The 17,694-nt window shown below is 45.6% G+C and overlaps 1 protein-coding gene across 3 annotated transcripts in view; it reads right to left on the minus strand.

The window, feature by feature from the left end:
• Positions 1–14,166, minus strand: part of BICDL1 (BICD family like cargo adaptor 1) — a 116,286-nt gene extending 102,120 nt beyond the window's left edge. For all 3 annotated transcript variants that reach the window (XR_011021611.1, XM_068238721.1, XM_068238720.1), the window contains exons 1-2: positions 13,387–14,166; positions 634–849 (exon numbers count right to left, since the gene is read on the minus strand). Coding sequence is in view for 2 of the 3 variants with exons in the window: in XM_068238721.1 (XP_068094822.1) it covers positions 634–849; positions 13,387–13,683 (513 nt within the window). In the remaining variant the exon portion in view is untranslated. The remainder of the gene's footprint in view (positions 1–633; positions 850–13,386) is intronic.
• Positions 14,167–17,694: the final 3,528 nt, after the last annotated feature.

The following is a 17,694-nucleotide window of genomic DNA, read 5'->3' on the forward strand; positions in this document are numbered from 1 at the left end:
GGTCAGATATCCTTTAAGAGGTGTTCTGGGGCAATAACAGCTCTTTTCTCTTGTCTTCCAGTTACTGACACCTCTCTTCCTCATATACACCAAATTAGTATTAATCTACTATTCAAAGCCATTGGTAGATTAATGGATGGCTAAAGAAAGGAACGATGGTCTCCAAAATGTCAACCCATAACCACTATCCAGCAGAGACCTGGATTCAAATCTCAGCTCTTCCTATTTCAGTAAGCCAGCACCTATTGAATAAGGAGTTCTTGGGCGAGACTCACTTACACTGCTACTATCTACTGAGTGCACTCTAGTGGCTGCCTCGCAAGTGCTTTGAGTCCGACAGGAGAAAAGCACAATACAAATACTGGAATTATTATTAATTTTACCCCCTCTTAAGGTTATAAGTTTGTGAAGAAACTACTTTATTGCAATGACTTGCCATAAGCCTTTTCAATATTTTATAACCACAAAATATGGATTTTAATGGATCATTAATAACTTAATGTTAACTGAGGATAGTGCTGATCCTATCTGCAATGCAGAACGCATTAAAATATGAAAAATGAAAAGTTATATGACAAAGTCATTTAATCTTAGCAAAACATGGTATCAGCTATGACTTCCACAGACACTTACCCTATTGAGCTGTTCCAAAAGTCTTTGGTTCTGATCTGACAATTCTTTTACTGCTGTGGACTTTTCCCGATCTGCCTCCCTCAGATGTACCTGCTGCTTCTCCAACTCTTCCTGAAGTTGCTTCACATCACTCTCCAACTCAGACACCCGACCTTCCCATTCCCCTTCACGATTCTCAAATCTCCTCTTCAATTCATGCTTTTCTTGCTCCAGGTGCTATAAACATGAATGGCATAGTTAAAGACCTCATTTGATATTATTGTTATATTGCATTTTAATATTTAATTCCTTTGGATAAATGCAATATGACTCTTATTTAAAAAAATACATTTTTTCAGTAAGTTTATTTTACTTTGTGCAAAGACAGATCATTTTATAAACCTATGCAAAGAAAAAATAGCATGCAACAAGATTTTATGATGCTGAAGCCACAGCACCCATCTAGAAAAATCACCGATCTTTACCTGTTAAGATCCTGGCATTAGTAATACTAAGCTTCCACTGTGATTGTGTACAGTACAGGAAGTAAACAGTCTGTTGCCATGCTACAGGCCTCCATTCAATGATATGTGCAACAGTTATTACTGTACTATCACCTCAGAAATGTTATTTTAGATTATGGATTTTTTTGCTTAGTCCAACTAAAAAGATGGGTGCAAGATCTGGTTATATAAAGCCATGGAAAGCCCTGAAAATTTAGTGGTCACAGTTTGTGAAGCTCAATGGTGATAATCTCTGTTCTGAAGGATTTTTATACATCACAAGACTTGCTCTTATAGTTGGCTATTCATGGATCCAAAATACCCGATTAATATGATCAGTAAATTACTAGTTGATGTTGGATAGTTAACTGATTAAAAGGACATTTGACCAAAGAAGTAATTTTCCTTAGTTACGTGAAGGCTGGAGACATAATGGACCAATGGATGTATAGCTTTCAGTGGTGCTAAATAAGAAGAGGCAACAGATGGATCGATATGGAGTGTAGGACAAGGTGTTACACCAAGGAATGGACAACAAGCTGCAAATCATTCAAGGTTGATGCAGAAATGAATTATGAAAAATGTTTAGGAAAACCTATGCAGCTTAAAAATGGACTAATCCATTGAAGCTGAGGTGCATTTTGATTGGTCTGTTTTCAAACTGTGCATTTTTGCAAAAATAATCTGCGTAGGCGCACTAGTGGCTTTCCGCTCAGGCTACATCAGAAGTAGCCAAGCCCGATCAGGTCTGCTATACTGTGCATGCTGAAAGCTGCTAGAGCGCCTGTGTGCCGTGGCAACCAGCAGACTTTTGGGGGTCCCCATGCTGAATCGCCTCTGATGAGGAGGACTGGGAAAGCCTCTTTAGGATCCAAAGGCTTTCCCCTCCAGAGTTACTGTAAGTACCCCCAGGGGCATTTTTTTTTCCTTTCAGATTTACTTTAATCTCTCTAATCACATGGAGAAAGTAGATGTGGTCCGGCATTCTTCTTTGTGCTGGTGAAAGAACTTCCACTGTTCTGGCAGCAAGAAGCCATAGGATTCCAACAGACAGGTATTTCCAATAGATTTATTGCAAAAAGTACAGACGTACAATGTACCCAACTTCATACACTGATAATTAATGCAAATTTACTATGGCAAGTGTTAAAAAATAGGAGGCTAAACTACAAATCCAAGAAGGCCAACAATCTCAAAACTAATACCAGAAAGCACATAGTACATAGATTTGGTAACAGGGCTACAAAAATCATCCGACTCCTCAGTTTAGGAAACCACCGACTCCAACTCCAGGTACCCCAAAAAAATAATAGTCTGTTTTATTACATTTTTTAAAAAAAGACAGTTAAATTAATTTAAAAAAATACAGCCTGGGATAGCGATCAGTGCCCACCAGCAGAAAGCTCTTTGGTGGGCAGAAAAGGGCTGCAGATTCATTTGGGTGCTAAATTGTATGGCCATGCAGCACACTGGTAAAGCTGCAGTGTGCTGAAGTGAATAAATAGCCTGGTCACTAAGGGGGTGTAAGCCTGTGGTCCTTAAAGGACCTTTGTTGCGAAAATCTTAAAATGTAAAATACATGTAAACATATACAAATAAGAAGTTCGTTTCTTCCAGAGTAAAATGAGCCATACATTACTTTTCTCCTATGTTGCTGTCACAGTAAGTAGTAGAAATCTGACATTACTGACAGATTTTGGATTAGCCCATCTTCTCAAAAGGGTTCTCAGGGTTTTCTTGATTTTTAAAAGTACTTAGTGAATGGCAGTTGCTCCGTCTAAGTGCCAAAGAAGTGTACGGTGAGCAGGGAGGCTGGCCAGCATCATTGTATAAATCTTTTTCAGGGAATGTCTTTATAAAGAATAAATATACTCCATCAGATTAGCACCATCTAAAAACGGTTTTATTAAGCAATCTTCAATTAAAATGTTACATCACTTTAAAAACCACATGTGGGTATGCCTTAGATGACGCACAGGCGTTTCGGGCCACTTCCAGTCCTTTCTCAAATCATAGCAGGCCCACACTAACAAGAATATCGCTTACAACCTATTTATAAGGCCCCCAAGAGGACCACATAGAGAACTGCTAATTAGCATATATACATATTCATCAATAACAAAAGCACCAATCCCATAACAGATCTCAAAAACATGGTTATAAACACTAAAAATGTTCAGTCATAATCTCACAATGTAACGTATACATGTACCAATATCATGGGACACTCACCCAACGCTCCTTTTTGTGTAAAACACCAAGGAAAGCATATAAACACGGATCACCGTGTTTATATGCTTTCCTTGGTGTTTTACACAAAAAGGAGCGTTGGGTGAGTGTCCCATGATATTGGTACATGTATACGTTACATTGTGAGATTATGACTACACATTTTTAGTGTTTATAACCATGTTTTTGAGATCTGTTATGGGATTGGTGCTTTTGTTATTGATGAATATGTATATATGCTAATTAGCAGTTCTCTATGTGGTCCTCTTGGGGGCCTTATAAATAGGTTGTAAGCGATATTCTTGTTAGTGTGGGCCTGCTATGATTTGAGAAAGGACTGGAAGTGGCCCGAAACGCCTGTGCGTCATCTAAGGCATACCCACATGTGGTTTTTAAAGTGATGTAACATTTTAATTGAAGATTGCTTAATAAAACCGTTTTTAGATGGTGCTAATCTGATGGAGTATATGGACATTGACTTGTGACTCCAAAGGCGATTATAGCACATCGACCGAACCATTGGTGCTAGTACAATTTCTTACTAATTTATAAAGAATAAAGGCCATGCTGAGAATCCCCCATGAGGAGATGGACTAACCCAAAACCTGTCGGTAATGTCAGATTTCTACTACCGTGTATGGTAAGATTTCTACTACCAACTGTAAGTGACAGCAACATAGGAGAAAAGTAATGTATGGCTCATTTTACTTTGGAAGAAATGTACTTCTTATTTGTATGTGTTTTACATTTTAAGATTTTTGCTACAGTTCCTCTATAAGTGGTTAAAGTATCCATATAAGGTATATTCACTCAGTTTACCCTTCCACTATATAGATTTGGTAACATTGTACTATTAAAATTGTATCAGTGAGGGAACTTTAAAGGCCCGTATCAACGACGTAAGTCGGCTGAGGTGGCCGATAAGGACCGCCTCAGCTGATAATCAGGCGTATGTACGGAAGCCTGACCTCCAACCCACGAGCGATCCGCCCGACTGATCTACTCACCCCCAGTAACTTCGATCCCCCGCTGATCCCATTGTTCATGCCACCGTGCCACTCATCACCCCCCCCCCCCTGCATAGCAACACAGTGCATCATCAGCTGACACGAGTTTGTGCAGCCCGGCCAGTGACGTCAGCCAAGGCGGACAGGTCTTGATTCCCGACAGGCGACAACCGTCAAAGGTAAGTATGCACCTTTAGATGTTAAGAAATATAGAAGTCATGAAATTGTAGCCACTCACATTATCTGCAGCTTATATTTTTTTACATCTAGATAGTCCTAGATTTATGTTTACACTACAGTGTGTATGATAGTGCAGTTTCCCCCCATTATTTCACTCACCTTTTAGAAGTTCTTACTATGATATTTGACACAAGTCTTATGACATAAGATCATTTTGGGTTGCCGTTTCAGTACAAGAGCTGTACAGACATGATATTCGATGGACAGGGAATTTCGAAGGAAGTTCCTACAGCAACAAAAATGGTTGGGAGACCAAGAACATTGGGGGAATCGCCTGTACACACTTAATGTTTAGGGGAAATGATCAGGTACAATCATATAAGCTAAAAAAGAAAGGATTTTTTTTTTTACCAAGGATTAAAGAGAAATTTCACAAACCAGTATTTTCTCTTTGAAAATGGGGACAGATTACAGAATGAGATACATAATGCTTATTTTATATTATTTTATACAATTATTTTTAAAACAGTGAAAAGAAGACTATGGGTTGCAACAAGATGTCTTTACGTGTGATTCTGCTTTCTGACACTTAAAGGACCACTATCGCGAAAATGTTAAAATTTAAAATACATAGATACACATACAGATACGAAGTATGTTTCTCCCAGAGTAAAATAACCGCAATCAATACCTCCTTAAAGAGGAACTGTCGTGGAAATCTTAAAATTAAAAACACATACAAATAAGTACATATCTTCCAGAGTAAAATGAGCCATAAATTATTTTTCTCCTATGTTGCTGTCACTTACAGTGGGTAGTAGAAACCTGACAGAACCAACAGGTTTTAAACTAGCCCATCTCCTCATGGGGGATTCTAAGAGTTTTGTTTATTTTCAAAAGCACTTAGTGAATGACAGTTTCTCTGTCCAACAGCCAAAAAAAAGTGCGTGTAATGCTGGGGGGGGGGGGGGGGGGGGGGCGGTGGATCATACTTTCTGACCACCCAGAACAGGGCTAAGAGCTGGATAATGGAAGAGGTTACACAGGCTGCCCAGAGCAACTGCAGCTCTGGGCTTCCGATATCGCTACAAATAAAACACAATGACAGTGCAGTGCGATGTTGCGCTGACTTAGTTCGCACTGTGCTGCCTTAGCGATAGCAAGTATTCAAACAGGTACAAGGCAGGACCATAGTTTGGAGCATAACTAGTAGCAACCGCAGCTCACAGTCATGTCCACAGAAGCAGAGCAAGCTGGCTAACAACAGTAACCAGCAAGCATCCACACAGGATAGAACGTAACTAACAGCAACTGCAGCCTATAGTTACGTTCCCAGAAACTAGAGTAGCAGGACTACTACAGTCACCAACGTGGTGATGGTAGAATCCAAGCTATCTGGATAATGGACTTCACTGATCCACCGCGGATGCAGCGAACGTCCATCAAGCATGGAACTAGGCAATTCACAATGATAAGAAAAAAATAACAAACAGCTCAAGTAACGGATAAATATATATTAGCAAGTCTGCATATATATTTATCAAGAACTAGCTAAAGCACAAGTAATAAGGTTGCATAGAACTAGTGTTGGGCGAACAGTGTTCGCCACTGTTCGGGTTCTGCAGAACATCACCCTGTTCGGGTGATGTTCGAGTTCGGCCGAACACCTGACGGTGCTCGGCCAAACCGTTCGGCCATATGGCCGAACTAAGAGTGCATGGCCGAACGTTCCCCGAACGTTCGGCTAGCGCTGTGATTGGCCGAACGGGTCACGTGGTTCGGACCCGAACGCGCTCTGATTGGCCGAACTGTCACGTGGTTCGGGTAAATAAATACCCGAACCACGTCATATCTCCGCCATTTGTCTGTGGGTTTAGCTTTGGGTAGGCAGGCAGGGTAGTTCGCGCTCCAGCCACGCTAGCCAGGGTCCCCCCTGTCATTGTGTCACTGCTGGGAACAGTAGTACACCGCTTGCTCAGCCACACTATATAGCATTCTGTTTACTGCCACTCTGTGTACCTCGCTCAGCCACACTATATAGCATTCTGTTTACTGCCACTCTGTGTCTGCTGGGAATAGTAGTACACCGCTTGCTCAGCCACACTATATAGCATTCTGTTTACTGCCACTCTGTGTACCTCGCTCAGCCACACTATATAGCATTCTGTTTACTGCCACTCTGTGTCTGCTGGGAATAGTGGTACACCGCTCGCTCAGCCACACTATATAGCATTCTGTTCACTGTTCTGTGTCTGCTGGGAATAGTGGTACACCGCTCGCTCAGCCACACTATATAGCATTCTGTTTACTGTTCTGTGTCTGCTGGGAATAGTGGTACACCGCTCGCTCATCCACACTATATAGCATTCTGTTCACTGTTCTGTGTCTGCTGGGAATAGTGGTACACCGCTCGCTCAGCCACACTATATAGCATTCTGTTCACTGTTCTGTGTCTGCTGGGAATAGTGGTACACCGCTCGCTCAGCCACACTATATAGCATTCTGTTCACTGTTCTGTGTCTGCTGGGAATAGTGGTACACCGCTCGCTCAGCCACACTATATAGCATTCTGTTTACTGTTCTGTGTCTGCTGGGAATAGTGGTACACCGCTCGCTCAGCCACACTATATAGCATTCTGTTTACTGTTCTGTGTCTGCTGGGAATAGTGGTACACCGCTCGCTCAGCCACACTATATAGCATTCTGTTTACTGTTCTGTGTCTGCTGGGAACAGTAGTACACCGCTCGCTCAGCCAGAGTATATAGCATTGTGTTTACTGCCACTCTGTGTACACCGCTCAGCCAGACTATATACCATTGTTTACTGACACTCTGTGTACACCGCTCAGCCAGACTATATACCATTGTTTACTGACACTCTGTGTACACCGCTCAGCCAGACTATATACCATTGTTTACTGCCACTCTGATTCTGCTGGGAACAGTAGTACACCGCTCGCTCAGCCAGACTATATACCATTGTTTACTGACACTCTGTGTACACCGCTCAGCCAGACTATATACCATTGTTCACTGCCACTCTGATTCTGCTGGGAACAGTAGTACACCGCTCGCTCAGCCAGACTATATAGCATTGTGTTTACTGCCACTCTGTGTACACCGCTCAGCCACACTATATAGCATTGCGTACTCTGCCAGTCAGTGTGTATATTGCTGGGATCAGTAATACTCCACTCACCGTCAACCACTATATGAGCTCAACATGAGTTCCCCAGAGACCTCCGCTGTGAGCAGCACTCCCAACAACAGCAACAGCCAACGCCCCACGCAAGCTATAACATCCACCCCAGCAGCCAGTGGTCAGCAGCAGCCCTCCCCGGAGGAGAACGTTGTGTCCATCAGTCCGTCGCCAGAGCGATTAATGAGGGCTGCCATTGAGGAGATGATGGGGCCTGATGTGGAGGAGGAGGTCTGGCTCAGGCCAGCATCCCAAGTTAATGTTGAGGACGATGAGGGGTCTGTGTCTGGGGATGTTGGGGTGGCAGAGGTGGTGGGTGGGTCAGACTCAGGAGAAGAGTTGTATGATGAGGATGATGATCGGGACCATCTGTATGTGCCTCAGAGTCCGACCCCGGAAAACATGTTGTATCGTGTGTTTAGGTACTAAAATCTGCGTTCCCTCCCAGTAGTGTTGGGCGAACAGTGTTTGCCACTGTTCGGGTTCTGCAGAACATCACCCTGTTCGGGGTGACTATATAGCAGACTATATAGCATTGTGTTTAATGCCACTCTGTGTACACGGCTCAGCCACACTATATAGCATTGTGTTTACTTCCACTCTGTGTCTGCTGGGAACAGTAGTACACCGCTCACCCGCCACTGTATAGCATTGTGCTCTGTGTCACTGCTGACAATAGTGGTACACCGCTCACCCACCACTGTATAGCATTTCTGTACTGCCACTGTACTGCTGCCAGTCAGCGTGTACTTTAAGGATAAGTGAAATGAGGAAGAAATCCGGTGAAAGAGGGAGGGGCAAGGGAAGAGGTGTTTCCCCTGACGGTTCACGTACAGGCCACAGGGGAGCACCCAAGAAAACCCACTCAATACTGCCCATGTTGTCCAGGACAACAACCCTCACAGATCCAAAAGAACAGGACCAGATAATTACTTGGATGACCTCTCAAGCGTCCAGCAGTGGGTTAAGCAGCACCAGCACATCACGCACGAGGTCCGAGTCCTCAGCCAGTTAAAGTCTGGGCTTTCTTTGAAGACTGCACTGAGGATGTTACCATGGCGATTTGCAAGGTGTGCAAGACCCGCCTGAGCAGGGGGAAAAGTATTAACAACCTCTCCACCACCAGCATGAGCCGCCACATTCTATCCAAACATCCCACTCTGTGGGCAAACGCGGCAGGACAGGGTACCACCAGCAACACTGCCTCCCTTGGGTTCACCAGACTCACCACCAGACCCGCCTCAGCAGCAGCAGTAGCCCAGCCATTGCGTGGTTCACAACATTCACAAACATCAGACGATGCTGACACTGTCACTTTCCGGACTAGTGCTCTTGAGGTCTCCCAGTGTTCATCAAACACAACAACCAACAGCCCTTCGGTGTGCAGCGCTACGGTTGAGTTGTCTGTCTCTGAGATGTTTGAGCACAAGAGGAAATTGCCAGCAAATGACCCCCGGGCCGTGGCAGTAACAGCCAGCCAGCATAGCCAAGCTTCTGGCCTGCGAAATGCTGCCATATCGAGTGGTGGAGACAAACAGCTTCAAGGGCATGATGTCAGTGGCCATCCCACGTTACGTGGTTCCCAGCCGCTACCACTTTGCGCGCTCTGCAGTGCCTGAGTTGCATGAGCACGTGGTCAGCTAAATAACCCGAAGCTTGAAGAATGCCGTTGCCTGCAAGGTTCACCTCACCACTGACACCTGGACGAGTGCGTTCGGCCAGGGTCGATACATCTCCCTTACCGCGCACTGGGTGAACCTTGTGGAGCCTGGCAGCGATTCCTCACCTGCTACGGCGCGGGTGTTGCCCACGCCGCAAACAGCTGGATAACAACAGCAGCACCTACCTCTCTGACTCCTTCTCCTCCAACGCATCTCAAAGCTGTACCTCATCCGGAAATGCTAACCCAGCACCAGCAGCAGTAGGATCGTGGAAGCAGTGCAGCACAGCTGTTGGCATGCGTCAGCAAGCGTTGCTGAAGCTGATCTGCCTTGGGGATAAGCAGCACACAGGGGAGGAAATTTGGAGGGGAATAAAGGAACAGACGGATTTGTGGCTGGCACCGCTGGACCTGAAACCGGGCATGAAGCTAGACACCTGGCACGAACTGGCAATGTACGCAATAGAGGTGCTGGCTTGCCCGGCAGCCAGCGTTATGTCGGAACGCTGTTTCAGTGCTGCCGGAGGCATCATCACAGATCGGCGTATCCGCCTCTCCACAGAAAATGCAGACCGTCTGACTCAAATTAAAATGAATCAATCCTGGATTGGAAACGACTACGCAACACTCCTGGACCCCAACCAAGTAACATGACCGATGAACATCTGGGATGGTTTAGCGTTTCCGGTCCCTGTTTATTGAACCTCTCATCTGTATTACATTTATGACTGCATGGCGGCAAAAAGCATTGCTGCTATATCCGCACGCTTTTTGTCCTCATGCAAGGCCTGGGTTGTTGTGTCTCACAAAGCGTGGCCTTCTCCTCCTGCGCCTCCTCCTGTTCCATCACGTGTGCTGCTGCTGCTGCTGCTGGGTTACCGTTGCCGGTCCCTGTTTATGGAACCTCTTATCTTTATTACATTTATGACTACATGGCGGTACAAAGCATGCTATCCGCACGCTTTTTGTCCTCATGCAAGGCCTGGGTTGTTGTGTCTCACAAAGCGTGGCCTTCTCCTCCTGCGCCTCCTCCTGTTCCATCACGTGTGCTGCTGCTGCTGCTGCTGCTGCTGGGTTACCGTTGCCGGTCCCTGTTTATGGAACCTCTTATCTTTATTACATTTATGACTACATGGCGGTACAAAGCATGCTATCCGCACGCTTTTTGTCCTCATGCAAGGCCTGGGTTGTTGTGTCTCACAAAGCGTGGCCTTCTCCTCCTGCGCCTCCTCCTGTTCCATCACGTGTGCTGCTGCTGGGTTAGCGTTGCCGCGTGGTCCCTGTTTATTGAACCACTTATCTTTATTACATTTATGACTGCATGGTGGTACAAAGCATGCTATCCGCACGCTTCTTGTCCTCATGCAAGGCCTGGGTTGTTGTGTCTCAAAGCGTGGCCTTCTCCTCCTGCGCCACCCTCCTCCTGTTCCATCACGTGTGCTACTGCTGGATTAGCATTACCGGTCCCTTTTCCTGGAACCTCTTATATGTATTACATTTATGACTGCATGCCGACAAAAAGCATGTTACCTGTGCAAAGAAAACAGACATTTCCCGCATTTAAAAGACAGTTTTCCCTTTGAAACTTTAAAATCGATTTTCTCAAAAACTATAAGCTCTTTTTGCTAAATGTTTTTTTCCTCTTGTACCCACTCCCAAGGTGCACATACCCTGTAAATTTGGGGTATGTAGCATGTAAGGAGGCTTTACAAACCACAAAAGTTCGGGTCCCCATTGACTTCCATTATGTTCGGAGTTCGGGTCGAACACCCGAACATCGCGGCCATGTTCGGCCTGTTCGGCCCGAACCCGAACATCTAGATGTTCGCCCAACACTACATAGAACTACAATAACAGAACTATACAGAGTAACAAGGTGCCCAGTAGATCAGCGTACTGACAACTATGACGGGCGGGGTATAAAATGGGAGGCAGACTTTTATGCTGGCATCAGCCAATGGATGCAGGTATGCAAATCTCCTCACAGCTGAATGGTAATCACTCAATCCTGAACTGGCTTGATTACCATGTGCTAGCTGGCTGTGAATGCAAAGGACCCCCATAAGAAATATTATGTAACAACATGCCTGCAGGAAATCAAGGGCTATCTGGCCGCAGCTCAGCTGCAACAAGCAATTGGTGGAATGATGACAGCATCCTGAGCTGCCAAGAACTGCAGAGTGATTGCAAATGACAATGAGACCCATTGCAAATGCACAACCGAATGCAAGCAGATAAGCCAGAACTGTCCGCTTGCAGCTCCACTGCAACGGACAGAAAACGCTACAGGAGGGATCCTTACAGTATGCATGGGAAGCTAACCAGCATCATTGTATTAATCATTTTCAAGGAATGTCCTCATAAAGAATAAAAGCCTTGCTGAGACTACCCCATGAAGAGATGGACTAGTCCAAAGCCTGCCGTTTCTGTTGGATTTCTACTTCCTACTGTGACAGCAACATAGAGAAAATACATTTATGGCTCATTTTACTCTGGAAGAAACATGCTTCTTAGTTGTGTATGTTTACACACATTTTAAATTTTACATTTTTTCGCGATAGTCGTCCTTGAAAGGACCACTATCGCGACAAAAGTAGACAGTTAAAATCTGACAGAACCGACAGGCTTTTTGCCAGTCCATCTCTTCATGGGGGATGGATACTCAGGGTTTTCTTTGCTTTCAACAGCATTTCCTGAACAGCAGTTGCAAAGTCTAAATGACAAAATAGTGTGCAAGTGATTAGGGAGGCCGGCTGGTATCTTGCTATTTTGGCAGTTAAACAGCTGTTCAGGAAATGCTGTTGAAAACAAAGAAAACCCTGAGAATCCCCCATGAGGAGATGGACTGGCCCAAAACCTGTAGGTTCTATCAGATTTTAACTGCCTACTTTTTTCGTGATAGTGGTCCTTTAAAACACCAATACACAGTATGCTGGTGTTTGGGTTAAGGTTTATGCTAGTGTTAAGGTTCTCAATATCTGTTAGATGTACACCAAGGGATACATCACAGATTACTTTTGATGGGAAAAGTAAAACAAGCTAAAAATATAATACAGCAAGTAATAAGTCATGTCACTAAACTGAATACATAGTTTAGATATTAGTATGGTCATAATACGTCATTAGGGAGTTTTAGGGAAGAATGCACACAAAATAACATTTGATGTGAGCTGAATTATCTTTTGTTGCTCTTTATTAGAGGGTACACACTTTTTTAAAGTTGAAAAACACTGTGTAATTCCTGGTACACACCATGCCATTTTCCAATCACATCTATGGGAAATTTCATGTACCATAGTTTGATTATTTCCTGCACATCTGATCTGCTTCCAATTGAGAAAAGGATTGAACTTGAGCAGTACTGATCTCAAAATCGATCCCATTCTCGATTGGAAGCAGATTGGGCATGGTGGAAATTGTTGAACAAGAAATTCCCTGTCACTCTGCTTGGAAAATTGAATGGTGTGTACCAGGCATTAGATGCCTATCACTCTGTAGTAGCAATAACAGTAATGACATTGAGTATATTCAGACCTCAGCAGACATTAAAGGACAAAGTCTTTGGGTCTTTCCTCAGCCAATGGACTACTGTTACCTTGAAGCAATAATGCTGGTTCCTAGAATGTGCACAATACTGTATCCATAATCTTGCCCTATTCCCTTGAAACAATTTAACTTGGTATTTGGATGGATGGCCTGCTATGTGTCTGTGGCTAGATTAACAGTACATTACAACAGCATATTAAACATAAAACGATTTAATCCTCCCCACAATGAACTTGAGTACAGAACACTGCATTTCAGGAGCTACAAGAATCTCTACAATACAAGGTTACAAGTGAGAAACTCAGTTGTGTTCCGTGCAACTACAACATCAGCTGCAATGCATTGCATGATAGACCTGAGTAGTTGGCAGCAAATGAAGGCAAGTACATAGCCACACAGAGTGGTTGGCATTTGTCACACACACACACAGTAATGACACAGCGGTCTGACCTCCAGGCGTTCTGTCAGCTCCCTCTGCATCTCCTCGTAGCGCCTGCTCATGTCCTGATTCCTTTCCAGCAGCGCCTTCCCCAGCCTGGCCGCCAGCACCAGGTCCCTCTCCTTCTGCCGGATGACTGAGAGTAGAGGCGGCTCCTCCCCGTCCCCCGACTCCTCATTCTCCCCCGGCTCCCCTTCTGCGGCCATTAGCACCAGCTCTTCATCCAGCTCCAGTAGCCCACGCCCCAGCTCTGCCTGCTCTGGCCGCTCCGGGGAGGGTGCTGATCGCCTGCTGATAGGGAGCTCCATAGGGCGCTGTCCGCAGCGGCTGGTGCTGAAGCTGGGAGCCTTGCTTGGTAGGGCGCCTGGTGCTCAGTGCCCGGCTACAGGTCAGGCTAGCTCCTGGCACACCAGCCGGGGTTACACCTCACCCAGCAGACGGGGGCAGCACCCCCTCCCCAGTCACGCACCCAGAGCTGCGTTCCCCAAATTGGGCCCAGAGGCAGTCCAGGAATGAAGGCTGTAATAGATAGAATTCCCTCGCAGTGCAGTGGTCCTTCTACCCCTTCCGTCACACCGCAGCTCTGAAAGCCGGTATCAGGTGCAATTCAGTGTAACCTGCTATGGCCCCTGCCCCCTCCCCCCGGTCCCACTGGCTGTCCCTGCTGTGCCTCCTAAAGCCCAAGAAAGTGGCAGAGCTTAGCGTACACACGGGCGGCCCCGGAGGCCTCGGGCTGCGCTGCGCTCTTCGTGGCCCTCAGCGCTGCGCTCCCCCGCACCCATCTCTGCAAGACCTCTTGCTATGCGTGCGCAGCTCGTGACGTCACCAACACCTGTTCGCCGAGAGCGTTGATTGGGCGCAGATGGTTGCGCGATCAGCCGTGTGTGCACACCTCTAGCGGCCAAGGAGGCTGCTGGATGCTGGATTACCACCGTTTAAATCCAAGCTTTGCTGCTGTGATTTTGTCACCACACTTGCACTGAATCACTACTCAGTCGCATACATGCCTGATTTTAAAAGTCCATTTCCAGGCTTCTTCTTCTTCTTCTTTTTTTTTTTTTTAACAAACTTTCCTTTCCCAGTGGTTGTTCAAAGGACAACTGAAGTGAGAAGAATATTGAGGCTGCCATATTTATTTACTCTTAAACAATACCAGTTACCTGGCTGCCCTGCTGATCTATTTGGCTCCAGTAGTATCTGAATAACACCAGAAACAAGCATGCAGCCTATAAAGGCATTAGAAGCAGATGATCAGCAGGATAGCTAGGCAATTGGTATTGCTTAAAGGAAACCTGAAGCAAGTAAAATGATTTAAAATAAATACATGAAGTAGCTGCAAATTAATATTACATACTAACCTCAGTTCCTCTCAGAAGCTTACCATTCATTCTTACAGTTATCCATTCCAGTTCTGACAATATTTTGTCAGAACTGAAATATACCAGTTGTTGTCAGTTATATATCAGATGCTGTCAGTTATAACTGAATGTGCAAGGTAATGTTCATGTTTTTAAAATCGAGGACGGAAAATTCCATTGATCACAGTGGACAAACAGGATGCAGGAGAGGAGATAAGAGATTGATGAGTAGACTACACAGGAGGTAAGTATGAAGTGTATATGGTTATTTTGACTTTTCATTTTCAGTTCAGGTTCTCTTTAAACGGATTTAAATATGGCAGATTCCATTTCCCTCTTGCTTCCTTTAACATAAGAAAGAATTAGGGACAGACCACACTTGGTTGTCTAAGGAAAACTGATCACTAGTGTTTTAACACAGGCAGCTGAACGCGGTCCATGGGAATCATATGTGGTGTATGTGGTATTATGCTGCAGGGACTCTGTTTTTTAAATGTGTAGAACCCATGGGCGGCATCAGGGGGGTGCTTTGGGGTACTGAAGCACTCCCAAAATAGTCCAAGCACCCCTGTGTCGTCCCCCGCCGCCCCGATCTGTAATTAGAGCAGTGCTACAAGAAAATGGACGTCAGTGTTCACAAATGCGGACATCTGCGGCCATTTTCTTGTAGCTATCTAACTACAGAGAGAGAGGAGGGCGGGGAGTGCCTGTGACCAGGGCCGGATTTACCATAAGGCACAGTAGGCACATGCCTACAGGTGCCTGATGATGGAAAGGTGTCTCACTCCCCTCCCTAGCCTCTCTCTCCTTCCCTAAGCAGAGTCCTGATGAGAGTTTAAATGAGAGGTTACTCACCTAGCTCTTGGCATTCCATTGACCAGATCTCCCTTCAGTCAGGGGCACGTCAAGCTACTTAATACTGAGGTTTCTCTAGCTACTTAATATAGAGAGTACTTCTGGCTATCTAATACTTGGGGGCACCTGTAGCTACTTATGACGGGCAAGGAAAGTAAGGGAGAAGTGACACCTGGGTCAACCAGCACACTTGCGGTGTGGTTTTTGGGGGGGATCTGTAGGTTCATGGAGGGTGAAGTCTAAGGTGGCAGGACATCTGTGCCTATAGGCTCCTGTGAGGTAATTCCGAGCCTGTGTGTGACGCAGGAGAGAAGGTGGCGGCTGGAACGTCCATGAAGGTAGCGACCGCCAGCTCAGAAGGATACACGAGCGGCAGCCGCGGAAACGGAGGGGGGAGCTTGGGGCATCTCTACTACCTATACTAGGGCAGCTCTACTACCTATACTGGGGCAGCTCTACTACCTGCACTGGGGCAGCTCTGCTACCTACACTGGGGCAGCTCTACTACCTATACTGGGGCATCTATACTACCTACACTGGGGCAGCTCTACTACCTATACTGGGGCATCTATACTACCCATACTGGGGCATCTATACAACCCATACTGGGGCAGCTATACTACTTGTGCTGGGGCAGCTATACTACCTATACTGGGGAAGCTATACTACCTATACTGGGGCAACTATATTACCTATACTTAGGCAGCTATACTACTTATACGGGGAACTATAGTACCTATACTGGGGCAACTATATTACCTACACCCGCCCACTTTCCAGTGCATAGACACGCCCCTTTTTGGCCACTCCCCTGTGTTTGGCTACACCCCCTGTTTTTTCTGGTGCAGCTACCCCTAGAACAGGGCTAGGGAACCTATGGCTCGGGAGCCAGATGTGACTCTTTTGATGGCTACATCTGGCTCACATACCAATCAGTAGGGGTTCATTCACTAAGCTACACTGATCGAGCAGCGCAGCTTAGTGTGGCAGCGCAAATAAAATTTTCAAAGTAGGCACACTACTGCTGTGTAACTTACTCGTGCTACCCTAAAACGAACGGCTGCTCCAATTGTCCCACTCTGGACCTTGTCAGGTCCAGTGACTTTGTAGGATGAGATCCCCGCACTTTGATTGGCCCAATAGGCTGCCTGTTACTTGACAGGCAGCCTATTGGGCCAAAGTGCGGGGATCTCGTCCTACAAAGTGAATCAACCCCCAAGTCAGTTAGCTAATTGTACAAGCTGTTATTCGGCATTTCTCCTGTCTGGGAAATTGCTGATGTTGCTGAAACCCAAGAGAAGCTGAAGACTGAAGCTGAATCCGCTGCCTGGCGGATCAACTGTATGCACATCACCATGGCAACAGGGACATGAGCCCTCTGCTGCGCATGGGCACATTCCCAGTTTGAAAGATATTGTATGGCTTTTATGAAATTACATTTTAAAATATGTGGCTTTTATGGCTCTCCCAACCAAAAAGGTTCCTGACCCCTGCCCTAGAAGATCCAGCACCTGCATAGCACCCCCTAAAAACATTTTTTAGAGCTGCTCCTGGTGGAATCTGTGAATGAAAAAAGCAAAGCATGCATGCACCCCATAGAAATTCAAGGCTGGTGATTGCAGCAGTGAGTTCAATGGCAAGAGGTTTTAAGAAGATGTGCAGTGTATGTCCTGGCGGGCAGAGAGGGAAAAATGGGTGGTCCAGGCAGCCAGTGGCGGAGCAATGGGTGGTTACCAGAGTGGCAGCATCAGTGAGGTTCAGTGGTGGGGAGCACACTTCAATCAACATATAAAGGGAAAAGAAAGAAGTTAAAGAAGAAAGAAATGACAGATGAAAAACAAAAAAATACAGAAGTTGTATTTTTTATCCCAGTAAGGTTAATTATTCTATTTTTGTCATTAAATAATGTACATATTTACCTGGAAGGGGCTTGACATCTATGTGTTCCCTTATTTAAGGGGGCTCCCCAATTCTAACATAAGTCACCCAGGACCTATGCATCCACACCTCCTCCTGGGAATCGGAGGTGGCAGGGGGAGTCCCTTGTCCATGATAAGGAGAAGGGCTCTGTAGAAGAGTGGGTGTTTTTTCACCCCTGTCTTACAG

The sequence above is a fragment of the Hyperolius riggenbachi genome, chromosome 1, assembly GCF_040937935.1.
Source record: "Hyperolius riggenbachi isolate aHypRig1 chromosome 1, aHypRig1.pri, whole genome shotgun sequence".
In the NCBI taxonomy this organism is placed as follows: Eukaryota; Metazoa; Chordata; class Amphibia; order Anura; family Hyperoliidae; genus Hyperolius; species Hyperolius riggenbachi.